Source organism: Phytophthora sojae, assembly GCF_000149755.1.
Source record: "Phytophthora sojae unplaced genomic scaffold PHYSOscaffold_2, whole genome shotgun sequence".
Classification (NCBI taxonomy): Eukaryota; Oomycota; class Peronosporomycetes; order Peronosporales; family Peronosporaceae; genus Phytophthora; species Phytophthora sojae.
In genome coordinates, this window is record NW_009258116.1 from 8,241,350 (window position 1) to 8,267,460 (window position 26,111).

Below are 26,111 nucleotides of genomic sequence, written 5' to 3' on the forward strand. Positions count from 1 at the left end.
CCCCACCACGTCGAAACGAGTGAGACGTCAAGTTTGCAGTTGGCACCGCTTTAGCTTGAGCGGCAGACGCTGTCTTGACAACGCGGTTCACGTAGGCGTGGATCTTCATGTTTTCTTCAGGCCGTTTACGCTTTTTCTGAGGCGGTTCACTTGGCGTGTCGTCGTTCTCGCAGGCAACAAGAGCTTCAGCTAGTGGCACGTCAACAAGGGGCTGTCATACTCTCGTCGCTGCTTGCGGCAAGGTGCGGATGATCCAGCAGCTGTGTGCACGGAGCGTCCTGCATCACCAGGGCCATCGCAATCGCATGCAGGGGGCACGTGATGAAGCTGTTCTTGTCGGAAAAGAGAGAGATGCCCTGCTCGTCTGAAGTCTTCACGCGGATGAGCCGGACGAACACAACGCCATCCGCACTCACAGACAGGTTTCCCTTCACCACGAACCCCAGGTCCGAGGCTCGGTCAAACGCGTACCACATCAGCGCCAGTAACGCGGCATCTTGGTAGTCCTTGGGGCTGGCGGCATCATAGTACAGTCCGTCCATGAGAATTCGTAGGGTAGGTGTCGAGCAGCCAGTTCTTGACATGGCGGTAGTAGCTCATGACCGAGTTCTTGGCCAGCGGCTTCCCTCCTCGGCCTTCAACGAAGGCGAGGTGAACGCCAAAGCGGTCCATGAGCTTCACAAACACAGCCCCACTCTCATCATCTGCGAGAGAGGCAGCGATGAAGTCCATGGAGACGCCTTGGGCCGCGACGAAGCGCCCGAAGTTGATTGCGGTTTGTAGAGCGCGCTGGGAGTTGACGGGGGCGAGGTCTTGGAGGCTCATACTGGTTCCGAGCGTTCTGTCGGCAAGAGGGCAGATATTCGAGTGATGAGCAGTAGACTGGTGGCTCGTATTGACGCCCTGCATATTTTCGCCCCCGTGCCTACATTATACGTCGGCACGGCGTCGGCATCGTTTTACCCTACACCTAATCAATCTCATTGGCCGATATTGGGTGAATCTAGATGTCATTGGTCAATATACGTGCGTTGCGGTCAGTCTGCCTATACTTTAATCAAGTAAAAAAAATTGTGTCGGCACCGTCACGATATTTATCCATATGAACTACGAAGTCGAAAGTCCACATCTTCTCTAAAATTCCTGACGCCTCAGCGCGTTTGTGGGGGTTCACACCATCGACCACTACACGCTCTAACACACTTGTAATTGGGGCCCAAAGCATCTTGACTTTTCTTAACGCGCAAATGTGGCAATTCCACCTTGTTTTGCTAAGACCCTCGGTAGAAGTTGGTTGATTTAAACCTCTACCAGATTCTAGATGTCCTTGATCAAGGATTTTTTCCAATTCCACAGCGGCTTCGCCAAGAAGTTGATCTTTTCCTTTTACACGAAGCACTTACAGTAGTGTGAATCCCTTGCACGGTGTCGAAGCATTGCACCACCGAGACCGTGTTCATAGTCACTGCAACTAGGACGAGATTAAGTCGATGCGCGAAACAGTGAACATAGTAGGCGTAAGGACACTGGGAGCGTAGACGCCGCTGAAGACCAGTAATATCACCCGACATGTTGGACGCACCATCATATCCCTGGCCTCTACAGTTCGCCAAAAGCAATCCCCACTTCGCTAACTGCGTTATCAAACCATCGTACAGTGTCTCCGCATTCGTATCGCGAACATGGACAGTTCCAAAAAATCTTTCTCTAATAGTCCCCGTTGCAGCGCACACAAAACGAATTACGATAGTCATGTGCTCTTTCTTCGCCATGCAGCTTGCTTCATCCACCAGAACAGAAAAATATCCATCTGCAATCTCGACCTCCATAATATGCTTTCGAACAACATCAGCCGCACATTTGATCAGTTCACGTTGAATTTGTGGCGATGTGTACACAGCGTTTTCCCCAGCTAAGGACATTGCGCGAGAAAACGATGGCGCGTGCTGTGTCATGAACTGAACAATCTCAAGAAAATTGCCTTTATTTTGTGACGTATCCTGTGCATTGTAAAAAAACGTTAGTCCAGTGATGTCATTTCTTACATAAAAATTAAATCGCTCGTATATCTTTTCGTCGCTGCCCCGAAATGCAATTTCCTGTTTTGCTAGGAGAAGGCAGATCTCCAGAATAAAAGTCAGGCGCTCCCGGTTTTGTTGTCGTTCACCAATCTTTTGAGAATTCAGAGCCACACCAATGTCATTCTGACAGGATCTCCGATTGTCGAAATCGATCAGAGCTGAGTGGTGCTTCGAGCTGGTTTTTGTCCCAACATGTTTTGCAAATCCGTCTTTTGTAGTGGCCTTTTTCCAGTTCCTATAGCCCGTTGTAGGTTGTGCATACACTGTGAGCTCGCTTTGCTGCGTCATTACTTCTCGGCTGAGGTAGCAGCATAAGCAATACACCGCGTCCGTCGAAGGAGAGTATTCGAGCCATGATTTTTTTCAAACCACTGGGCCCGAAAAGCACGCATGCATCCACCGATGTCACGGGCCGGATATTGCTTGAGTTGCGGTTGGTAAGGACCGAGGCAAACGTAGGATTGTATAACGTCACGCAGTAGCTGAGGATCGGCAATCAGTTGCTTAACGAAAAATAAATTTGGTGGTCTGTGAGCAGGATCCCGCCTAACAAAGTCTCCAGCGGAACATTGTTCGGCTCTATCAGGAATTTTGTTGAGCGAACACCATTCCAACGCTGCTTGCTCTTGTTTATCGCGCAGCGTTGGGGTCGTGGCCCAGGATCTGATTCAATACTGCGGGCCTTGTCAAAGTCTTCGGGCTCTTGACGGGGCTTCTTCACAAAGAAGGTCGTGATTGCCGGCTGCTTCCTCTTTCCTTCCATGTTATTATCAACTAAGCGGAGGAACAGTGTGAACTTCATGCATGTGCCGTCTAAATAAAAAAAATAAAAAAAATCTAAAAAAAATCGAAACGCCTTCGCCGAAAAATGGGGGGGCATGCGCCCCCTCCCCCATTTTGGCCCTGGCTCCCCCTGATAGCTGGTGCGAGCGCTCCAATGCAGCCACACTCTGCATGAAGTCACGGCGGCCTATTCCCCGCATTATTGCACCCAGCTGCTCCTTTGGTCGGGATGTCAAGTCGAGCGAGTCCAGCGCGACGCTCCTCTGTCTATCCTCGGGGCTTTGCGCCGGCGGCAGCAATCCGGCGCCATGATCTCGCCGGCCGTCGCAGCAGCCACCAACGTCAAGTTTGCATGTGTGCATGGGGCCAGCTTGAGCTCGAGCTGCTACCACGCACATCGCCAATGTGTCTCCGGCGATCTGTTGCCGATTCTGCAACTAGTACAGTGGTCCTCTTCAACTTGTCCGCGTAGACACGCAGCGGTCGCGGCGTTTTATCTTGGAAAATGTATGCCGCGGCAACGATACCTTCAACAGGCTCCGTCGAGTGGCGACGAGCGGCGCTGGGCCGACCCGCGACGTGTGGACGCCAGCGCGCCTCGGCCCAATCCGCGCGCTGGCCCGCGAGTGCCATCAACCGCGACGGCGTCTACGCACGCGCGCACGGCGACACATTGCTTGCTCACGCGCCCCAAGCAGCAAAAGTCGACATAACCAAGTCAATCACCATTTGACTCCAAGTTTGTATGCTGGTATTATCCCAAAGTTGATACACTTGTAGCATCATTCGCCATAAACTGGTACATATCCAGCAAGATTCTGACAGAAACAGGTACCCATCGCCCAATCAGGTTGCAGCATTTTCGGCCGCACGTCGGTGCCGGTGGTCGCACTTCACTTCGCATTTTGCCGGCTCGAGCCCACGTGCGTCAGCAGCGACCTTCACTCTTCACTCCCTCCCCAGCTCCTACATAGCATGGCGTCCTTCGCGTTCCGCCGCGCCTCGAAGCGCGTGGCGCTCGGCCTGGGCGCGGGCGTCGTCGGCGTGAGTGGCCTCTCGGGCGCCGCCATCGTGTCGGCCAAGGAGCCGCAGCGCCTCGTGGCGCCCATCAAGTGCGAGGACGGCTCCACCATCATCCCGTACGAGACGCCGTCGCGCGCCGCGCAGCTGGAGCGCCTCAAGAAGGAGCACTTCGACGTGCTGGTGATCGGCGGCGGCGCCACGGGCTCCGGCTGCGCGCTGGACGCGGCCACGCGCGGCCTCAACACGGCCGTCGTGGAGGCCGCCGACTTCGCGGCCGGCACGTCGGGCCGCTCCACGAAGCTCATCCACGGCGGCATCCGCTACCTGGAGACGGCCTTCATGAAGCTCGACTACGCGGCCTTCAAGCTCGTGAACGAGGCGCTCGAGGAGCGCTCGTTCTTCCTCTCGGCCGCGCCCTACATGAACCGGCCGCTGCCCATCATGATCCCCATCTACAAGTGGTGGGAGGTGCCCTACATGTGGGTGGGCGCCAAGGCCTACGACGTCGTGGCCGGCAGCAAGCGCTTCGTGCCCGGCAGCTACTACATCAACGCCGAGGAGGCCATGTTCCAGTTCCCCATGCTGCGTAAGGAGGGCCTCAAGGGCGCCATCGTCTACTACGACGGCCAGATGAACGACACGCGCATGAACGTGTCCATCGCGCTCACGGCCACGCAGAACGGCGCTACGGTCGCCAACTACGTCAAGGTCATGCACCTGCTCAAGGACGACGAGGGCAAGGTGCGCGGCGCCCACGTCAAGGACTCCATCACCGGCGAGGAGTGGGACGTCAAGGCGCACGCCGTCGTGAACGCCACGGGCCCCTTCACGGACGCGCTGCGTCAGATGGACGACCCCAAGAAGGAGAAGATCTGCGTGCCCGCTGCCGGCGTGCACACGGTGCTGCCCGACCACTTCAGCCCCAACCGTATGGGTCTGATCGTGCCCAAGACCAGCGACGGCCGCGTCCTGTTCTTCCTGCCGTGGGAGAACGGAACGCTGGCCGGCACGACCGACTCGCAGTCCGAGATCACGATGCTGCCGTCCCCCACCAAGGAGGAGGTCGACTTCATCATCGACGAGGCCAACCGCTACCTGGCCAAGGACGTCACGCGCAACGACATCAAGTCGGCCTGGTCGGGCATCCGTCCGCTCGTGAAGGACCCGCGTCACGCCGACGGCTCGACGGCCAAGATCTCGCGCGAGCACGTCGTGGAGGTGTCTGAGTCGAACATGGTGACGATTGCCGGCGGCAAGTGGACCACGTACCGTCGCATGGCGCAGGACGCGATCGACAAGCTCGTGGAGACGGTGCCGGAGATCAAGGCCAAGGCTTCGCCGTGCAAGACCAAGGAGGTGGGCATCATCGGCGCTGACCGCATCGGCGAGGTGTGCAACAAGAAGTTCGACAAGATCACCGTGACCCTGCGTGAGAACTTCAACCTGGACAAGGACATCGCCGAGCACCTGATGCGCAACTACGGCACGCGCGCTCTGCAGGTCGCCGAGATCGAGCAGGACGGCTTCCTGGACCGTAAGCGCAGCGACCACCCGCGCCGTCTGCACCCCAAGTACCCGTACCTTGAGGCTGAGGTCGTGTTCGCCGTTCGTCAGGAGTACGCCATGAAGGCGACGGACATTCTGGGCCGCCGCATGCGTCTGGCCTTCATCGATAGCGGTGTGGGCATGGAGCTGGCCCCGCGCGTGGTCCACATGATGGGCGAGCTGCTCGGCTGGTCGAAGGCCCGCCGGGACCAGGAGCTGGCCGAGTGCAAGGAGTACCTGGAGACCATGCACAACTAAGTATTCTTCATCGCAGCAGCAGGAGCCGTTCGTTGTTACGGATACGCAGAGAGCTGTTGAGGCATCCGCAGCAAGACTACCTAAGCAGTGTTTGTACAGCCGAATATGCGTAACACGACGTGTAGATCAATATCTTCATTGCCAGGATTTCCATTGTCGACTGACAATCGATCGATGGTGGTGATCGCAAACCACAACCAAGGATGGAAGATCGCCAAAATTCTGCTTGGTGCCCAAGCATCTGCTGAATCTCGCTCATGCGTGGCCGGTGCGTTTAACAAATCTTCAGAGAGCTGAAGATTGCTCTGAAGATCTCTAGCGTCTGTGCACGGGTGAAGCAGCCGACGACGACTGCAGTTGTTGCCTCCTTCTCACCTTTGCATCAGGAGAAACAGGTGCGTCCTGCCGGGTGTTGTAGGGGGCGACCAGATGCAGGAGCTCTCGAGCGAGTGTTGCGTTCTCGAGCTGCTTCTCCTCCGTCTTGGTGGTGACGAACTTGAAGTTCCCCGCGTCCACCCTCTTGGAAGGAGACGATGCCGTCGAACGAGCTGCTGCTGACGGGTTCAACGGCGGTAGAAAAACTCCTCTGCTGCGTCGATCTTCGTCTTCGAGTCTGTCGCCGTCCTCGGTGCCGTCGGCCAGCGCGATGAGCATGTCGAGTCCGAATTGCACGAGCTGCTGACTGTTCCGCGGGTGCTTCATGACCACAGCCACCAGTGCAGCCAGCAGAGCCTCCACCACTTCTTCGCTCTGTCGCTCCCGATCATAAGCACTTACAAGTTGCTGGACGCCTCCCAATGCTCCAACAAGGTTCTGGTTGCGCACGTTGCTCGCCACCGTATTCCGCAGCGCCCACAGGCAAGAAATCCGCACTCGCCGCTCGATCTCAGCGGCGGCAGCAGGAGAACTCCCGGACGTAGCAGAGGGGAACAGAGGCGACGGCTTGGCACAGATCTCCAGCAGCTTCTCGAGGCCGTGCTCGTTGCGGAGTCGCACTTGGGCGCTGGGTCGCTTCCAGACTTCGTTGGCGATGGCGTCGCTTATCATCGCCACGAGGGACGGATTCGTTGCGTCCGACAGCAACGCGATGAGCTTCTTCATGTCGACGGACTCGAACGACTGCGCGGAGGAGATTCCGTGGTCTTGCTTCAGCTGACGCAGGTCGGCGAGCAGCTCCAGCGCCTCGAGTGCCGGCTCGCTCAGCTCCTTGTTCATGTGGCCGCTGAGGTTCACGAGTGTGTCGATGCCGTGTGGGATCTCGAGCATCCTCGTCTTGTTCGAGTCGTGGAGGCACAAGTTGATGACGCCGAAGAGACCGTGCTGCTGCACCCCCACGTGCCCCGCTCGACCGCACAGTCGGATGAATACGTGCAGCCCAGTCATCGACTGCGGCGTGGGCTTAGCATTCCTCGCCTTGCTCGGGGAATCAACGAGAGCTGACGCCCCCATCCTCAGAGCGATGGAGTCGCTGTACGACAGCGAACACAACGCCCGAGCCGAGTTCTCCAATGTGGCGCCGTCCGCTTCAAGAGCGTTGCGAGCGAGAAGCTGCATCCAGTCTGCGTGTGACGCGACTAGCTGGCGGTTGGCGTCGTTGTAGAATAGCGAGTTGGCCACGATGCACAAGCCGTGCTCGCGAATTTGCCGCATGAGTAGGTCGTCCTGCTGTTTGCGTTGCGCCGTGGTAGCGGGGTCCTCTGGTTGCATCTCGTCGCCGTCTTGGTTTTCTTCGTGCTGCAGGTTAGCTTCCTGTTGATTGAGCGAGACTGGCGCAGTGTGACTGGACCCCAATGTGCAGATCTGGTAGAGCTGATCGATATACCGCGCGACGCGATACTGGTTGTCTCGATTCCACGTGAGGTTGGCCAACGCCCAAGTGGCTTGTGCTACCATCGGTAAGTCCTCAGTACGCGCTGCAAGCAAGAAGAGCGCATCCATTCCGCTCGCTGCTCCTATCGCGCCTCGAATGGCGTCATGTTGAGCGATGCTGCCCAGCACAACTGCGCCATGGAATGCCACGTTGCGGTTGCACGATGCACACATCAATACAAACGTGGAGACGCCGGCGTGCTTCGGAGATAGCTGAGCAAGCTGCTCGTCGTTGTGCTGCGTCTGGTTGTCGTGGTTGGGCTTTTTCATGGCAGGGTCAACACCGCTTGAGTACCGTGGAGGTTCGGCTTGCTCCTCGAGGATGAAGTCTGCGACGTGATACGACCGGTTGTCGCTCTCGCTGTCTTCTTGGTCTAGCAGTGTGATCACGTTGGCGATCACTTGCGACGCGTACGTCTGGATGAGCTCGTAGACCTCCAAGTCAATTGCGTCGTGGATCCTTGGTGAGTTGCACAGTCTGGTGAGGATGGAGATGCCGCGAGCTTCAACAATGGCCTGGCAGGACAAGACGTGGTCGTGTGAGAGGTGAGAGAGCGTCTGCGTCGTGGCCAGAGTCAAGTCAACGTCTGCATCCAGCGCGTCGCTCGAGTTGACAGCTCGATCACAGAGGCGAAGCAGCAGCGGAATACCGCCTTGTGTGTAAATGAGCTGCTGGTTGAATGAGTTTCGATACGCCAGGTTCGCGAGCGCTTGGACTGCGTGACGTACGATGTGAGGGTCCTCGTCACTGATCAGGTCCGACTTGGGCTCCAGCAGGCTGATCAGCAGCGCGATGCTCCCGTCTAGACGTCCAATGATCGACGTATTCCTCGAGCTTCGCACGATCAGAGCTAGCGAGTGCAAGGCATTGCGCTTGACCAGCTTGTCCGTCTCAGGCGACCTGCACAGATCCAGAATGATCTGCAGCACGTTGGACGAGAGCCCCATGTACTGCTGGTTGGCCACGTTGGTGTCGGGGAACGCCTTACCATCGAACTGCTGCCACGTCTGAGTGAACAAGAGCTTCTTGGCCTTGTCTCTCCCTCCTTTGGAGCTCAAGTCGTGGTCACTCTCGCCAGAAATGTCGTCGATAGGGGCGCTAGGATCAGCCAGCCAGTTCATCTCAGTCGCTTCCTCCTCAGCGACAGCATCAAACGCTGTGTTAGACGCTGACAGCGTGTCCAGCACGACGGTGGACTGCGTCTTCATCCACTGGAACCACTTCTGCTTCGCCTTCCACCCCAGCGATCGAGCCGTGACGTTGGCATTCCACGACAACTGCCCAAGAGCGCGAGCGCATATCGCTCGTACCGACTGTTGACTTGAATGTCGCGCGAGCGCAGCAAGCACCTCGATGCCTGCGTTCTCCCGAAGCGCGTCGTTGATCTCCGATGTGGTGCCAGCCAAGATCGCGATTCCGTCGGCGAAGAAGGCGAACAGCAAGTTGACGTCCGTGAGAATGGTCTGCGCTGTCACGCGGTGCCGCCAATTCAGCAGCCGTAGCCCGCGTTGCAGCTGCTTGTGTTGCTGCTGCTGCTTGGCCATGTCCTTCTGCATGTTGATGAAGTCCGTGTGGGCTTCCTTGGCCGAGATCTTCATGGACAGGTTCCACATCTCGATGTTGTTGATCTTCTTGATCTGCGCCGAGATGCGGAAGCGCATGTCGTTCACCTCGGCTGCACGGCGCTTCTCGAGCGACTGGTACGCCTTCAGCAGCTCCTCGTTGGCGACTCGCTGCGCATGCAGCTCTCGTTTGGCAGCCGTAAGCCAGTGCGTTTGCTTGTCAATCACGTCGTCAAGGCCCTGCAGTCGCTTCTCGAGCTCTTCTCGAATCGCATCGTGTTCGCGAATGAGCCGCTCACGGTCTGAACGAAACCTGAGCTGCTCCTTCTCGAGGGCCGCTTTGTGCTCCTCAGTCTCAGCACGGAGAGCTCTGATGACCTCCTGGGTCTGCAACCGGACCTTTTCACTAGCAGCCTGGTAGTCGCTCTGCAAGCGCTGCATCTTCGCGTTCAGGTCTTCGATCTGCGCTTGCAAGGAAGCCTTGACCTTGGTCAGCAGCTTGATTTGGCGCTGCAGAGCTTGCTGCTGCTCTTCGTGCTGCGTCTGCAGCAGCGCCAGTGTGTCTTCCTGTCGAGATAGCTGCATGCTCGTCATCCACTCGTCCGACGTCGTGTCCTTGATGAAGGTGGTGGCGGCCAGTGCACGCCATCGGTCCTCTCGGTCATAGCACATGAACAAGAACCGCCTAACTTGCTGCAAGTATTGAAGTTTGGTCTCGAACACGCGAGCGTTCTCTTCGTACAACTCTCGTGGTGAAGGCTCTGCTTCTCCATCAGCGTTTTCGTCTTCCACGGCTTCAGACCCTTGGTCTTGCTCGTTCCTCTCAAGCTTCGGCTTCGGCTCGTCGTCCTGCATGAACAGGTAAAGCCGCTCGATGGTCTGACGGCAGCTCTGCAGCTCGTCCACGAGCGTGAAATTGAGGTCCCAGAGCGCCTGCTTCTCAGTGAACAGCTTCGTCTCCTCCTGCAGCTTCGCGTCCGTGTAGTCACACGATCGCAGCTCCAGGGACACCAGCAGCGCCTTCGCCTCCTCCTCTTTGGCGTATCGAGCCTGCAGTTCGGCCTCCTGCTTCTTGAGCGACTCGACCAGTTTTTGAGACTGCGCCTCGAGTTGGACTCGCTCCAACGGATGAATGGCTTGCATTGGCAACGCGTAGGCGTCTTCCAGCTGCTGCTGGAGCTCCTTCAGGCGGTCACGCATCTGGAACACAGACTCTTCACGCGCTGCACGCTCCACTACGAACCGAGCTCGCACCACTTGAGTTTGGGCCTGGAGATCCCACATCCGAGTGTTGGCGGCCTTCTCTAAGTCTCGCAAACGCTCGAAGAACGGCGCGTCCGCGTCTTCGTAAAGCGCCAAATCCACGGCAAGCTGCTTCTGCGACGTCGTCAACAGCGAGTGTCGGTCCGAGAGTTTGTTCAGTTTGGTGCAGCGAGTCTTCTCAGCTTTCTCCCATCGACGCCAGGCGAGCTCAGCGTCGGTGAACGCCTTGAGCTCCCGCAGCTCGGATTCATCCATCTTCATGCGTGCGTCATCAACATAACCAGAAGGAGCTTCCGCTGGAGAAGGAGCAGGGGAAGTGACAACTGCGTTTTCGTGTTCAGATGCAGCACTAGCCGAATGGTCTATTTGCTCCACCGTAGGTGTGGACTCCGCTCCGTCTTCTGTTGTATCGGCGTCTTCAGCTACAGCAGACACTGTTTCTGCATTGGGATCGTCTTCATTCTCCACCTCTTTCTGCTGCTCTTCGCCATTATCACCTTCTCCTTCATCCTCGTCACTGGAGAGCGGTTCCACAGTCAAATACCTCCCGGCAGCTCGCTCCAGCTCTTCATCCGTCGGTCTTGGTTGTTCCGGAGGCGGTGCGGTCTCTGCCTCTAGTCGGGCGATTGAAGCCTCAACGATGACCAACTCGTCCTCGACGCTGCGTTGCTGGTCACGGATCTGTTCGCACAGTTCCCGAAGCTCCGCAGCTTTCGTCGCAGCTTCCTCGTGCCGCAGAGCACTCTTCTCAAGGAGATCGAACTCAATCTTCTCTGCTTCCAGCACCCGCGACTCCACGTGCTTCGTGTGCACGAATTCGGGCTCAAGTCGGTGGCGCTCGCGGACTCTTTGATCTCTTGTCAATGGAATCGACAGATACAAGCGATCCACTCGCTGCGCCACGGCGAAATCTCGGAGCTCTTGCTCGAACACTTGGTCGTCCGCTGCAAGGGTGAGACCCTTCTTGGCCACCGAGTCACGCGCGAACACCGGCACGACGCTGGCTTTCCCCGTGCTGGGTTGCTGCGCTTTGCGCGCTTCGGCCTCAGCTTTGGCTTTCGCGGCGGCCTGCTCCTCCTTCTCAGCGATTCGTCGCTTACGCTCCACAGCGATGACAGCAGCGTCTTCCTCCTTCAGAGTCTCTTGCTCCCGTTCGAAGAGCTCTCGGTTAGCCGTCAGCACCTCCATCGCTAGCGACCTCTGCTTCGCGGCACTCTGCTGGACCTCGGCTTTCAACTGCTCGTAGCGCTTCCATTCCTCTTCAAAGCGCTCTCGAGCTGGCATTGGATCCACCGGCGCGTCGTCTTCCTCCCCCTCCTCCTCTTTTTCTTCTTCATCATCATCATCGTTTGCCTTCGCTGCCCCTTCGTCTTCACTATCTGTTCCGCTATTGCCATCTTCACTCGCCCGTAATGCTTCTCTTCGAGCGCCAGGATAGAAGTTCTCGAGCCCATAGCTCTCTTCCCAGTCCATAGTGATCATGTTCCAGCCAGGAGGGGCTTCGAACAGCATCGCAACGGGGGCGTCCCATACACTCACGCCTGTGTGCGTGTTCGTGTAGTACGGCGCCCGCCCTTCGCCGTCTTCCGGGGTATCAGGCAGCACGAGCTTCCAGTGCGAGACCTCTTCAAGCTGTCGACGAATGCGCTCTCCTTCTACGCGCCGACTCATCAACGCTTCGAGGCGTTGGCGCTCTTGGTCGTCGCTGAGATCTTTCACGAACTTGATCGGATCTGCCGCGACTGCACCTCGACGAGTGTCGATTGCCTTCTTGATGGGCTTCAAGAGAGTTGGGAGCGGCACATTGTCGGGCCAAAGCTCGGCGAGCCACTTCCTCTCCTCCGCTCGCTCTTCCTGTTCACGTTGCAGCCTCGCCTGAAGTATCTCTAGCTGCGATTGCAGGTTGTCGCGCTCGCGTTTGCCCTGTGCGAACAACTGCTCGTACATTGCGATACTTTCGAGCCGCTGCTTGATGGCGAGCTGCACGCGTTGCTCGCATTGATCGAGTCGACCCTTCTGAGCCAGCAAGTGCGCTGTGAGCTTTTGCTGCACCACAACGCACCCCTCGTCCAGCACGCGGGCGATTTCCGCCTCTAGAGCCGACACTTCGTGCTCAGGCTCCTCGTTCTCGCCTTCTTCTGGTGTGCCTTCTTCTACTCGACCAGTCTTTTGGGCTTCATCTTCCGAAGCCTCTTCGTCGGCTTCATCCCCAGCACCCAAGTCGATCTCGTAGGCCCCGTCGTCGTTGGGGTCGTCTGCATCAGCCTCGCCATCGTCGCCTGGATCTACTTGGTCGTCGGCCACTTCGTCGTCATTGACCTCGTCTTCATCTGGTGCCTCCACTCCTTCTTCCAGCTCTCCGTCGTCGCCCTCTAGATCGTCCATTTACCTTGATGGAATCTACACGCTTTCTAGGGCCCTCTCGACTCGACTCATGACAAGTCGGTGGCCCTTCATCGTCGACGAAGACGAAAATACTGCTCTTGCATGGATACAAGGCACTGCTGTTGGTCGCACGACATCAATCGACCCGCTCTCCAGATCCTCAGCGGTACAAGCCTTAGTCACGCAGCCACGCCACGCTTCATCTCGTGCCGAATGGGACGGTGGCGACTAAATCGACTAGGCACAAGAATAGCCGATGGGATTAGCCAGGGACCAAAGGCTGGAGGATGAGGTGGCATCGTCCTCGTATCGACCTCATGCCAGACTCCTCCTCCTCCATTCCCAAGTTCCCTGCGTTTCGCCCAGCTTAAGCTCAGAAGCACCATCACCACAATCATGAAGCTCAGCCAACCGACCACGCTCGCCACCCTGGCACTGGCAGCTCTGCCCTCGACTATTGCCGCGTCAGCCTTCACGGCTGTCAAGATCTTCGACGACGACTCGTGCTCGGGCGCCCCGCTCCAGGTCGTCTTCAGTGCCTCCGCCGACTGCAGCAGCCTGACCAACGACACGGACTGCTCGCTCGAGGCCACAGACCTGGGGCTTTTTGCCTCGGGCAACTGCACCGACGACCCCGTCGCGTTCGCCGCCACGGCATTCGGCGACGCGCCCTACATTCTGGTGGAGCTGTACGCGCCCGACTCCAATTGCGAGACGCTGGAGGGCGTCACCGCCTACCGCGTGGACAGTGAGTGCCACCCCACGGTGGACGCCGGCACCAGCTTCCAGGCGGACTGGGACAGCGACGCCGACGCCCCGACGTTCAAGCTGTTCGCGGACCAGACGTGCAGCTCTGAGCCCGTCTTCCAGCTCGAGCTGGCAGCAGACAGCAGCGAGTGCTACGCCGGCAGCTTCAAGATCCAGGTGAACGCCGCATCGGCGACGTCGTGAGCAGCCGATTGATGCAGGAAATAGGTAGACCAGAACCTAATGCGTATATATAAACAGATATAGTTGTTACCACATTGGAGACTCCCTCTTGGTGCTGTCCTCGGGAGCATGCACGCTGTAGTGAGAAGCCAAAGCAAGGCAATGCAGCATGGCAGTCGGTGGGACGGCGCACTAAGTTGAAGTGGACGGGCTAGTGAGAGCCTCTTGACGTATACAGTTCGCAAGAGGTTTTATCCCAAGTAAATGTCTCAAATCCACGTCGTCGAAACGCATTATGATTCGCTAAAATTGGTATAACCTCGTGCTAAAAGCGTAATTCTAAAAACGATCCTGCGCCACCCATTCAAAGCGCCTGGAAGCCCCCCCCCCGCCTGTTCAGGCACGCGATCATTATCCATTCTGCGGAGAAGAGAGATAACAAAACCATGGGCAAGGAAAAGACTCACATCTCGCTGGTCGTGATCGGCCACGTCGACGCCGGCAAGTCGACCACCACCGGTCACCTGATCTACAAGTGCGGCGGTATCGACAAGCGTACCATCGAGAAGTTCGAGAAGGAGGCTGCCGAGCTCGGCAAGACCTCGTTCAAGTACGCCTGGGTGCTGGACAACCTGAAGGCCGAGCGCGAGCGCGGTATCACGATCGACATTGCCCTGTGGAAGTTCGAGTCCCCCAAGTTCTTCTTCACGGTCATTGACGCCCCTGGCCACCGTGACTTCATCAAGAACATGATCACGGGCACCTCGCAGGCCGACTGCGCCATCCTGGTGGTCGCCTCGGGTGTGGGCGAGTTCGAGGCTGGTATCTCCAAGGAGGGCCAGACGCGCGAGCACGCTCTGCTTGCCTTCACCCTGGGTGTGAAGCAGATGATCGTCGCCATCAACAAGATGGACGACTCGTCGGTCATGTACGGCCAGGCCCGTTACGAGGAGATCAAGAACGAGGTGTCCACGTACCTGAAGAAGGTCGGCTACAAGCCCGCCAAGATCCCGTTTGTGCCCATCTCCGGCTGGGAGGGTGACAACATGATCGAGAAGTCGGGCAACATGCCGTGGTACAAGGGACCCTACCTCCTTGAGGCTCTCGACAACCTGAACCCGCCCAAGCGCCCGCTTGACAAGCCCCTCCGTCTGCCCCTCCAGGACGTGTACAAGATCGGCGGTATTGGCACGGTACCGGTCGGCCGTGTTGAGACCGGTGTCATCAAGCCTGGCATGGTCGCCACGTTCGGCCCCGTTGGCCTGTCGACGGAAGTCAAGTCCGTTGAGATGCACCACGAGTCCCTGCCGGAGGCCGTCCCCGGTGACAACGTTGGCTTCAACGTCAAGAACGTGTCGGTGAAGGAGCTGCGTCGTGGCTACGTCGCCTCGGACTCTAAGAACGACCCGGCCAAGGGCACCCAGGACTTCACCGCCCAGGTTATCGTGCTGAACCACCCCGGCCAGATCGGCAACGGCTACTCGCCCGTGCTCGACTGCCACACGGCCCACGTTGCCTGCAAGTTCAAAGAGATCACGGAGAAGATGGACCGTCGTTCGGGCAAGGTGCTCGAGACTGCCCCCAAGTTCGTGAAGTCGGGCGATGCCTGCATGGTCATCCTCGAGCCCTCGAAGCCCATGACCGTCGAGTCGTTCCAGGAGTACCCGCCCCTGGGCCGTTTCGCCGTGCGTGACATGCGCCAGACGGTTGCCGTTGGTGTCATCAAGTCGGTGAACAAGAAGGACCTGGCCGCCAAGGGCGCTGCCAAGAAGAAATAAGTTAGCGACATCTCGCCTCGGTGATTATGTCGACGACTTTGTCTAGTGCGGTCGGCGCTGATTCTTCTCGATTCATTCTTCTCCGTAAGTTTGTCGGAGTTTGATGCACTTGTGTATTGGGCGACGGCAGCTTTGCAGTTTGAATAACCACAGAAAAATAGAAAGGCTTCCTTGCTCTTTTTCCAACTTTATCTTTTTCTCTTCCTTCTCTTCTCTGGTTGATGACCAAAGTGAAGTCATGCGATGAACGTTGAAGTGTGTTCTTTCGCGTCGTCTTGCTGCATTACACTTACAGACTTCTGTTTGACTCGCCAGTCGCAGCGCTACATGTGGGACGATAAACAACGAATTGGTCTTGGAACCCAAGAAGCGGTCGCTCACTCACTCCAGGGCAGCGAAAACCTTATTGCTTCATCACGGCCTCGATGGTCTTGAGCGTGTGCTTCCAGACGACAACTTTGAGCTTGTCGGTGTGGTACTTCGTCTTGGGCAGCACCTCGCCGCGCTCGCCCAGCAGCTTCCAGCCCGTGGCGAACTGCGGTTTGGTCAGGGTGGCCACCAAGTAATCGGCACAGCGTTCAGGCGAGTGGGCTGCCACAGCCGCGAAGGCTTTGGACGGCAGACGCACGTACCACGGGAAGCGGTTGAACAGCCCCGTGTTGACGAAGCCCGGGTAAATGTGCATGAAGGACGCGTTCGGCGCGTGCTCCGACAGCGCCTGAGCCATCAAGTCCCTATCATACCAAGTCACACTCAGCATCCAAAACATCGACTGCTAGCCTCTACAACCACGTACGAGTAAAGCGTCGTGGCGTCTGCGCAGTGCTTGATAGAGTAGTTTTTCTTCAGATCGAGGTCATCGAGGTGAGGAGCTCCGCCTCGGCCAGCGCCCAGTACGTTGAGCACACGCACTCCTGGTCTGTTGAGCCCTTCGAGCAGGTCGTGCACCAGCATGAACCTGCAGTCCAAAGTCAAGTCACTCAGTCTCAGTTGATGCTGCACCCACGAAGGCTCTGAGCAGTCATGATAGCCTACCGTCCGTAGTAGTGCGTGCTCATCTTGACGTCCAGCCCCTCCTTGGTCTCCGTGCGTCCATTGAGCGACAAGATGCCGGCCGTGAGCACGATCCAGTCGAACTGGGTGTCCTGGTGGCGGCGCGTGAACTGGCGCACCTCGTGCAAGAGAGACACGTCCAGGCGCTCGTAGACCACGTCGAGGCTCGGATTGTCCGCCTGGATGGACGCCACCAGGCCCGGAGGACACCTGCGCGAGCACAGCGTCAACTTGTCCACCAACGGCGCCACCTTGCGCGCCACGGCGAGGCCGATGCCCGCCGAGGCGCCGACGATCAGCGCGTGCTTGGGCATTTGTCGGGTTCAGCTCCAGCAGAGGAACTTCCTCTCCTCAGGAAGGAGGAATCGCGTTGTGACAGGCAAGCAAATCTCTGCGAAATGTGGTGCCGGAGCCCACAAAGACTGAGCGCAAGACTTGAAGCGACTATGGACAAGTTAATGTGGACCTCGCCTTGCAAAGGGAGATGGGCTTGTTGATATCGTCAGATTCGTAGACGAATGTACCTGTACCTGTACCTGTTCGTCTTTTGTAGTGTTGCAGTGTGTGTTGCAGTCGTATTGAGCCGAACCCCTACATGTTGCCGTGACCATCATTCTCTCCCCACTTCAACTTACGCGACTATTCACGTGTTGCCGCCCCGATGGCTTCGGCCCCAGGCCCCCCGCCATCGACACGGGAGCACGGCCACACCGGCGTCGCCTCCGTGCGCTTGCGACGCACGTCTGCCATCAAGTCCGGGGAGTCGGCGAAAGCTGCTGCGGGGGCTTCCGCATCGAACCAAGAGGCTGCCAATAATGCGGGTCGAGGGAGAGCCAATCGCCAGGAAACGCGGCGCGATCGGCTCTTCACGTTCCAGAACCCGCGGCGCGGGCAGCTCGAGTCGAGCGTGACGATTGCAGTGCTGCAGGAAAATCTGAGGACGCTCACGGCTCTGAGTCAGCGAGAGAAGGCGCTCTCGGCTTCACTGAAGCAGGAAGTGAGTCGACTCACAGAGGCGCTCGCTAAGCTGAATGGTAAGGGTGTGTACTCATAAAAGACCAGGGTTTGAACGTGGTTTAATGAGTGTTTCTCTCTCCTTAACACTCTTGTAGAGAAGCAGGAGTCCGAGAAGGTCGAGCATGAGAAAAATGCTGCTCTCCAGACGACCCAGAAGGTAGAACGGCAAGGAGATCCGTGCTTTTTGCCAGATATACACGGGGCATCAACGCTGGCAGCAGCGACTGCAGCCTTGCAGCAGCACACGCAGATGGAGGTGTCGTATCAACGAAAGGTCCAGAATTTGAGCTCCTCAATGTTTTTTTGCAGTGATTAACATCGCGGGGTGCAGGTGCTATCGCTCGAGAATCGCTGTTCCCACATGACGGAGAACAACAAAAAGCTCTTGACCAAGATCCAGCAGCTGGAAAACGCGCAGACGGAGGCACACGCTCAATTGCAGGTTTTGCAGCAGGATAATGCACGACTGGAGACGGAAACGGAAGACCTGAACAGCACTATCACCTCTCAGACTTCGCTGATTATTGGGCTGCGATCCACCGTCCAAAGGCTGAATGTAAGTGGTTCTGGGCCAATTTGATTGAAAAAAGAGGTGCTAACTAGCCGCGCGTTTGCCGCAACGTTGTTCAGAGCGACGCGAAGCTTGTCGAAAGTTTTCGAAAGAACTTGGTGCGCTGTCAAGGTGACTTGGATGCCGTGAAAAAGCGTGAAAGGCTGCTCCAAGAAGAATACGCGAAATTCAAAGTAACCTCTAGCAACGAGAAGGAGGCCATGATGAGCAAAATCCTAGGCTTTCAGCAGCACCTCCAGCGCAACGATACTGCTAACGGAAATGTGACCGCCTTGGAGACGAAGATCAGGACATTGATGAAAGAAAAAGAGGCGCTGGAAGTTCAACTCGAAGCGTCAAACTCTCGCTGTGGAGATTTACATACTCGAGTTGCGCAGTTGGATAATTTATCGGAAGAGTTCGTGCAGGTGGGTGATCAATGGCAGGAAATACAGGTGCTTAATCAGCTAAATTTTTGTTTGCTATGGTGCAGGTGAAGAGGAAGATGGAGAAGGAGAAACACGACGTTGAGGTAGAGCTGGCTAACACACAGCAAGAGCTCGAGAATTGTATACAGAGACAGAAAGAGACGGAAGAACGGGCGCAAGAAGCAGAAGCGCGAAACGCTGGAATGCAAGAACTCACCGACACGCTCCAAACTCGAGACGAAGAGATCGCAACTTTAATGCAAAAAGTTATCAAGCTCGAAGATGATGTTGAGGAGCGAGATCAACGGTACACTGGGCTCCAAGACGAACTTCACAAAGTGAACACGGAGCTGCAAAACCTCAAGCAACTTTCTCATGACGAGACCGTCCAAGCTTTGCAAATGGCACGGCAAAAAGCTGCCACCTACGAGGCGTTGACGCTTCTGAACGAGGAGAAGAAGGCACTGGAAGAACAGCTCCGACTCGTTCAAGAGCAACTGGAAGCTGAACGAGTGGCGCTACATGAAGAGAAAGATGCCAGGGAACACATGGTCGCAGTTCTGGAGGCCCATGTCCTGACAATCGACGAGCTGCGGAAGGAGAACAATGCGTTGTTGGAGCAGATTCACATCACACACATGGCTGCCAAGGACACAGCAGCGTTCGGTACCCAGACCGTTGAAGAGCTAGTCAGCCCCGAGACTCACGCTGATACTCCAAACGAGTTAGAGGCAGCTCGAGCCGAATTAGAGCAAGCCAAAACCGAGTTAGAGGAAGCCAAAACCGAGTTAGAGGAAGCCAAAACCGAGTTAGAGGAAGCTAACAGCGAGCTGGAAGATCTTCGGAGCCAAGTGGAAGAACTCCAACAAAAGTACGACGGACTCCAAAAGAATAACGAAGATCTAAAAGAGAATCAGGGCCAGATGGAGCTCGGGTACAAGCGGACAGTCTCACGAGAGCGATACAAGTCCGAGTCGTTCCAGAGTCAGCTGAGGCTCTTGCAGAACGAAAACGGCGAGCTGAGCGAGAAGATGGAGACGCTCTGCAAGGAATTGACCAAGGAGCAGCAGCTGAATGATGCCCAAACGCTGGAGATGAATGATCTCAGACAGCGAGTTCTGTCTCGTGAAGCGATTTACCTACTCCGTAAGACGCAGGACTCACTGGAGCAGACAGTGAACTCCCTTCTGGAAGCGGAGCACGCGTCCGAGAGCACCTTCACGTGTCTGCAGTGTATGCAGCTCTTCACTCAGCCGATGACGCTCGCTCCCTGCGGCCACACGTACTGCGCTGCGTGCCTAGCCAAGTGTGGAAATGTGGATATACCTTCGTCGATTACGTGCAAAATGTGCGAGTCGGGAGTCAAGAAGGAGACCGAGTGCATCTTCCCCAACTACGCGCTGGCCGATCTCACTGCTCGCTTTACCTTCCGGCAACAGAGTCTAGCGTCGCTGACGACCATGTGCCTCTCTCTCCGTAATAGCTTCACCCAGCGAGGGCCCAACTCAAAGTCAACAACTAAGCTCTCTGAAACGTAGTTGCCGTACAAATGATAACTACAAACTTCCATTCTTTTTGCTTGTGGGTAACTGGAATTGATTATCATTATTCTGTTGTGAGACCTATCCAGTTGTGAGGACAAGAGCGCCACGGTGCTTCTTCGGGCGGGTGGTTCCCTTCTTAATCTTGCTCTTGTACTCCTCCATGTACTTCTTCTCGATCTCCCGCTTAAATCGGAGCCACGCAGCCACCGCGCGCTGGATCTGCCGTACTGCGAAGTACTCGTGTGCTTGATAGTGCAGACGCCGGCGACTCGGCATATCGTCCACGGGCGGCGTAATGTTTCCAATCGCGTTGATCTCGTCGTCTACAGTCTTTAAAACATCGAGAAATAAGTATGCCGAACGCTCCTTGAGCCTAGGAAAGTATGAACTTTCGTACCTCTTTGACCATTTCACGCGTCATGGCGAGCAGCGTATCGGTAAAATAGATCGTGTCGCCCTCATACATAGGCAAGCGCAGACCACCTGGACATCCGAGTCAACAAATATCAGCAACGACATCTCCTGTATAGCGATTCACACCTCAAAACTTACACACAAAGTGCAAAAAAGCCTTTTTGTTCCGTACAGCGTCAGTTTTGACGAGCGGTGGGTCGAGTATCGTGAAAATCGCGTAGAGTTTGGCGACTGGGATGAACCCCTTGGCTTTCGGGTCCACTTCCGCCCACTTGGTCTGGAATTCGCCTAGCAACTCGGGGTCAAAAAGAGGCTCCTCATCCTCATTTGAGACTGAAAAACTCTCGAGGATCACAGCCACCGTCACATTGAGCATGACATACGTCCCCAACAGCGTGAAGGAGCAGAAAAACAAGTAGGCAATCGGGTTCCCGCATCCGTTGAGAGGCACACAAGTCTCAGAGTTGTTGAAGCCGCACATGGTGGGGTCGTAGGGCGGGTCGTCAACGCAGCCCTCTGGTCTAGCGGCAAAGTCGTGCATGCAGTCGTCCCAACTCTCTCCAGTCGCAGCTCGGATCATGAAGAGGAAGCCCGTCCAGAACGTCTGGAAGTTCGCATGCATGTCGATGTTGTCGCTTAACGCCACCTTGGCGAACATCTGCACGTGTAGATGAAGAGCATGAGCACCAGGATCGACGTGACGTTGCTGAGTCCTGGCAGAGCCAAGTACAGCGTCGTCAGAATGTGGCGAATCCCCTTGGAAGCTTTGACCAAGCGGATGATACGCGTCACGCGGAAGACTCGAACGAGCATAGCGAGTAATCTAAGGCGGGTTGTAGTAAACGCCTCGAGTACGATGCTTGCAAGTGTTCCGACCACTACGAAGAAGTCGAAGCGGTTCCAGTTGTCCTCAAAGTATGCAAGTCCGTAAGCCGTGATCTTCAACGCAGCTTCGACTGTGAATACGGCTGCAAAGAAGTCGTTGAGGAATCCCACGACTGTGGTCTGTAGCGTGGCTTGACCGTAGTGTTGCGCAGCCATGAGCAGCGTGTTGATAGTGATGCAGATCATGATGAACCACTCGAACCGCTTCCGTCTGACGAGGTGGAAGATCTTGCGCCGAAGAGGATCGGGAAAATGTTTAAGGATAAGCTGGGGACCAACCTGCGCTGCGGCCTTCTGAGCCTTTATCCACTTTTTCTGCTCGGATGAAAGCATGAATGTACCGCCCAGAGCGTCCGTCATTTTGTTGAAGTTATCGATGATGACCCCGACGAACAGATTGACCACGAAAAAGCTGCCGAACATCATGAAGACGAAGAAAAACCCGGCCCACCACATATTGTAGTCGCGGATCGGCTGCATATCGATCCCCGTAGCGTCAATACACGCAACCATGAGCAATCCCCAGTTCTCGGTTGTCGACATCTCGAAAAATGTGATCATCGCGTTGCCAACATTGTTGAAATTCTGAGGAACCACAGGCCCCCAGTCAGCCCCCCAGCACGCACACAGGTATTTGGACGTGAGGGAGTCTGTTGGAAACTCGATGCAAGTTGTGTTAGTGAACCACTGCTGCTGGCCGAACGATAGAGTTGACCACGGCTGGGGATTCACAAGAAGGTCAACTTGATCCACGGAAAGCGCGTTAAATACGTCGCCACTGCAAGCGTTTAGTCGGCCTTTGAGATACGTGACGGCGAAGATGCTGAAGACGAGGTAGAACAACGCGCAGATGATGAGGACGTTGAGTACAGCTGGAATTGCTTCGATCAACGCGTTCACAACGAGCTTTAGCCCCGGTCTGCGGCTGATGACGCGCAGTGGACGGAACGCGCGAAAAGTTCGCAGAGAGCGTAGAGATTTCAGCGAGTGTCGGCTGCTGGACGACTCGGCCAGCATCACGAGAGACGTGATGACGATCACGCCGTCTAGTACGTTCCAACCGCTGCGCAGATACGCTCTTTTGTGCAGTACGAGCCCCAGAGCGACGATCTTCACGGTCATTTCAAAGGCGAAGATGATAGCGAACGCCATATCCAAGCGCTTCAATCCGATGGCCAGGGTTGACTCTGGATCAATCAGAGGATTGTCAATAGCCAACGCTATGCTGGATACCGTAACGAGCGCCAGAATGACAGAATCGAAGTACGGATGCACGATCAAAGTGAGCGCCCACTGCCTTATACAACAATCCGCAGGAAATATGAAGAGCGAGTTGCCTTTCAGTAGGTGAAAAATCCCTTTGCTTTTATCTTTCTCTTGATGGGAACCTGAGGCACGCGGGGTCATCTCGCTGTCCATCCGTTGTTTCGCATCAATTAGTCGCTTGAGAACGCGCGTCGACTTGCTACTGTGGTTTAAGGTAAATTCCTTCAATTCCACGGGCTTTTTCATGTCCGTCGTTGCCGATATTGAAGGGCCCTCACCGGCGTTCTCCACTCGACTAGTTGTATCATCCATAGTCGTAGGTTTCCTATCACTGTTCTCGCCACCACCAGCAGGCGGTAGAGATTGAATCTGTTCGTAAACCGTAGCACCCTTGATGTCGAGCTCACTGCGGTGCGAGAGATTGTTTTCCGGGGCTGGCAGTGCCAACGGGGCAACTTTCATTGAGGACATCTTCCGAGCCAGCATTTTCATGTCCATTTCCTTAGTATTCGCTTGATCATCACCTCCAGAGCTGAATTTGTCGAGCAACAGCGCCAGGAAGAGGTTCATCATAATGAAGTTTCCAAACACAATCTGTCGAGACAACCAAAAGGCGCAAAGTAATGAGCTGTTTGCCATGAAGTGATGCACATGTCTAGCATAGGAATCACTCACCAACGAGATAGGGTAAAGTGCCGCAAACATGCCATTGCTTCGGATGATGTCGTACATATTTTCGTTCCAGTTGTCGCTTGTGATGATTTTGAAGACAGTGATCACTGACCATAGAAACGTATCGAAGTTGAGCCGAGGCGCCTACATATAACTCGCCACGTTAGTTTGTGTGTATCAGTGACAATTGGGTATTTAGATCCTACCGTGCCAAACCAATACTCGTTAATATTGTATGGGGTCGGGTACCCATTCTCATCAAAGCGCATAGTATTCCCGAAAAACTGTTCGACATCAGTGAGGTAATTTTCACTTGATATCAAACACCAAAGTCAGAGCATTTAACGCACCTGCATCCCGATGAGCGCGTAGATGTAGATGAAGATGAACAGCAACACTCCAAAGTTGGCGATACTGGCGATGGCGCTCGCGATCATTTCAAGCAAATCGCGCAGTGATTTCCAGTTTCGAGCTAGTTTAAAGACACGAAAGAGCCGAAATGAACGCAGCGACGACACTGACCCCTTCTTTGGCGGGTTTTCGGACATGAATGAAGGTGGAGACAGTGCCAGCTCGAGAATACCCATCAGGACGACAAACGCGTCGAACGGATTGAAGCGGTCGCGTGCGTACAGTCGAGGCCCAAGACCGATGATTTTAATGACCATTTCGGCTAGGTACACGCAGGAGAGGGCGAAGTTGATCATCTCCAGATCGGCGTTCATCACGTCAGACATGGGGTAATGATCCAATGAGAGTACAACAGTGTTGGCGACCATGACCGCCATGACAAAAGCAGAGAACAACGGGTGTGTCGCCACGTAGTAGAGCCACGGGATGCGCGGTTTGAATCGTGAGCTCTCGTCCGATGTGTGTTGTTGAAGTATTTTTGCTCTGCAGCTGTAAAACTGGGGGCACATTCATCGATGCTGAACTCGTCGGCGATAACTGCTAGCGTCAAGTTCATGACAAAAATCGAGTCAAAGATGACAAACGCGATGTAAAACATCGCCGCAATGACCGGTTGCGTCGAGTCCATGCACATATACATGATGTTCGTCCAGCCTTCCGACGTTATCACTTGAAAAAAGGTCACGACTGCGTGTCCAATGTCGTCGAAGGTCGTCAAACCATAGTCTAGCGCATCCTGGTAACGTGCATCATCCATAACGAAATTATTGAGAAATCGCGGATTGCCGTACACGTCGTAGTTCCCACCACACGTTTCTCCGGTGCTGCATTGGTGGTTGCCCGAGTACGTAGGCCGCGCACAAACCTGCATATCGTTCTGATCAACGGGCCAATAGCACGGTTGTGCCTCGAACCAGGGCGATGTTTCCTTTACAAAATTTCCTGGATCCGTTTCGAGAACTGGGCCGTCAATACATCGATATTTCTCTGGATTAGCAAGTACAGTAGTTAAATACTCGTCCGTGACGGGCCACACGCCGTAGGGGTGGAGCTCATCGACAGGTAACAGGACGGTGAAGTCTGTTAGACGACAACGGCGCGTTATATTGTCCCCGAAGAGCTGATTTCCGAGGATGGTAAACATGAAAAAGAGAAAAACTTGGAGCACCAGGACGTTGCCGAGGACAGGCAGTGCTTTCAGTAATGCGGATATAAGCGCACGCATACCAGGAATCATTGATAGAGATCGAAGTGGACGCAGCACTCGAATCGTTCGAATCGCTGATACGTTCGGTACGGTAGGCAAGATCGCAACCAAACTGGACAAGTAAATAAGGTTAATGCATCAACAATGACAGTGAAAAATATGGCTTACGTTGAAATGACGACCACGAAGTCGAGGACGTTCCATGAATCTCGTAGGTAGGCACCTTCGTTCCGAATAAACCCCATGGCAAGGATTTTCAGCAGGCATTCGACTGTGAAGATGGAGGTGAAGGGGATCTCGGACAGGTTGACGACCGTGTTGAGCAGTGAAGTGGCTGGTACGACGACGCCGTTGTGAAAGGCGAAGCCCTCGCTGACTGGATTCAACCTCTTATCGACAACCGAAAAATCCGAGAGAGCTAGAATGATGGAGTTTAAGATAATAGTAAACACGATAAAGCGGTCGAAGTAGCGATGCGCCACTAGCCGAATAATCCGCCGTCGAAGCCAGTGATCTCGCGGGAAAAGGTTAAAACAAGCAAAATCGGCACCGACTTTCTGTATCACATAAATTCCACCAAGGTGAAAAGGGGACTAGTTAGAGGAAAGTGACGCAGCAACACCGTACCTTCTTCCTGGAGATGGCATTTCGACGACGGAAAATGAGCCCAGATAGTCGGGAGCTTCGAACTCGGCTCTGAGTCACTTGCCCATTTTCATGGGCGTCTTGGAGCTGAGCTTGCGGCTGTGGTTTGACCTCCGTACCCATCGTCTCGATCCGCAGCCTACCCCAAGAGCGCGAGCAACGTATACCTCGTGGCTTTCTTTCGCTGACACGGGGCACCGCCGTAATACTAGAAAAGTGATGCGAGTAAAAATACCGGTGGTAAGTGAGCTCAACGACCGTTTTTCACTTGAAAAGTTATTGTCGGAGATCATTCTGCATCTACGCGCTAACGACTTGGAGGCATCGTAGCAATAAAAATTGTCGCAGTCACGAGATCCTTGCTACATGTGCCACAAACAAAAAACTTGGCCCTTTTCTTGGTAACTAAAAAAAGGTAACGACCACCAAAATGTATCCATCTATTACCGCTGCCCTTGAATAGAGGTGCATGGCTACACGCTATACTCTCTACAAGAACACCATGGCCACTCAACCGCATAAAGCTGCTCGGAACGTCTTC

At 55.4% G+C, this 26,111-nt stretch overlaps 8 protein-coding genes across 8 annotated transcripts; 5 read left to right on the top strand and 3 right to left on the bottom strand.

Annotated features, from left to right (window-relative positions):
• Positions 1-312: 312 nt before the first annotated feature.
• PHYSODRAFT_479322 (hypothetical protein) lies at positions 313-504 on the top strand (the record flags this gene model as incomplete). Its single annotated transcript, XM_009522359.1, has 1 exon — positions 313-504. A coding segment is annotated over one exon (192 nt), but the record flags the coding sequence as incomplete, so codon positions are not given.
• Positions 505-3,839: 3,335 nt separating this feature from the next.
• On the top strand, positions 3,840-5,827 carry PHYSODRAFT_540164 (hypothetical protein; the record flags this gene model as incomplete). Its single annotated transcript, XM_009522360.1, has 1 exon — positions 3,840-5,827. One exon carries the CDS (start codon positions 3,840-3,842, stop codon positions 5,688-5,690), a length of 1,851 nt encoding a protein of 616 aa, XP_009520655.1. The 3' UTR covers positions 5,691-5,827.
• Positions 5,828-6,005: 178 nt separating this feature from the next.
• On the bottom strand, positions 6,006-11,669 carry PHYSODRAFT_483831 (hypothetical protein; the record flags this gene model as incomplete). Its single annotated transcript, XM_009522361.1, has 4 exons — positions 6,006-6,149; positions 6,207-9,866; positions 9,915-10,681; positions 10,883-11,669. The coding sequence occupies 4 exons, from the start codon at positions 11,667-11,669 to the stop codon at positions 6,006-6,008; spliced, it is 5,358 nt and encodes a 1,785-aa protein (XP_009520656.1).
• A 1,497-nt stretch (positions 11,670-13,166) lies between these two features.
• PHYSODRAFT_297054 (hypothetical protein) lies at positions 13,167-13,721 on the top strand (the record flags this gene model as incomplete). Its single annotated transcript, XM_009522362.1, has 1 exon — positions 13,167-13,721. One exon carries the CDS (start codon positions 13,167-13,169, stop codon positions 13,719-13,721), a length of 555 nt encoding a protein of 184 aa, XP_009520657.1.
• A 403-nt stretch (positions 13,722-14,124) lies between these two features.
• Positions 14,125-15,665, top strand: PHYSODRAFT_354065 (hypothetical protein). Its single transcript, XM_009522363.1, has one exon. It carries the CDS (start codon positions 14,147-14,149, stop codon positions 15,476-15,478), a length of 1,332 nt encoding a protein of 443 aa, XP_009520658.1. The 5' UTR covers positions 14,125-14,146; the 3' UTR covers positions 15,479-15,665.
• A 47-nt stretch (positions 15,666-15,712) lies between these two features.
• On the bottom strand, positions 15,713-16,908 carry PHYSODRAFT_354066 (hypothetical protein). Its single transcript, XM_009522364.1, has 3 exons — positions 16,514-16,908; positions 16,275-16,436; positions 15,713-16,212 (listed from the first exon to the last, which is right to left on the bottom strand). Exons 1-3 carry the CDS (start codon positions 16,843-16,845, stop codon positions 15,882-15,884), a joined length of 825 nt encoding a protein of 274 aa, XP_009520659.1. The 5' UTR covers positions 16,846-16,908; the 3' UTR covers positions 15,713-15,881.
• Positions 16,909-17,192: 284 nt separating this feature from the next.
• Positions 17,193-20,064, top strand: PHYSODRAFT_326395 (hypothetical protein; the record flags this gene model as incomplete). Its single annotated transcript, XM_009522365.1, has 5 exons — positions 17,193-17,565; positions 17,644-17,804; positions 17,880-18,104; positions 18,179-18,526; positions 18,592-20,064. The coding sequence occupies 5 exons, from the start codon at positions 17,193-17,195 to the stop codon at positions 20,062-20,064; spliced, it is 2,580 nt and encodes an 859-aa protein (XP_009520660.1).
• Positions 20,065-20,148: 84 nt separating this feature from the next.
• Positions 20,149-25,693, bottom strand: PHYSODRAFT_297058 (hypothetical protein; the record flags this gene model as incomplete). Its single annotated transcript, XM_009522366.1, has 9 exons — positions 20,149-20,400; positions 20,468-20,553; positions 20,623-21,307; positions 21,340-23,451; positions 23,514-23,591; positions 23,658-24,207; positions 24,243-25,037; positions 25,094-25,482; positions 25,553-25,693. The coding sequence occupies 9 exons, from the start codon at positions 25,691-25,693 to the stop codon at positions 20,149-20,151; spliced, it is 5,088 nt and encodes a 1,695-aa protein (XP_009520661.1).
• Between the last annotated feature and the right edge of the window lie 418 nt (positions 25,694-26,111).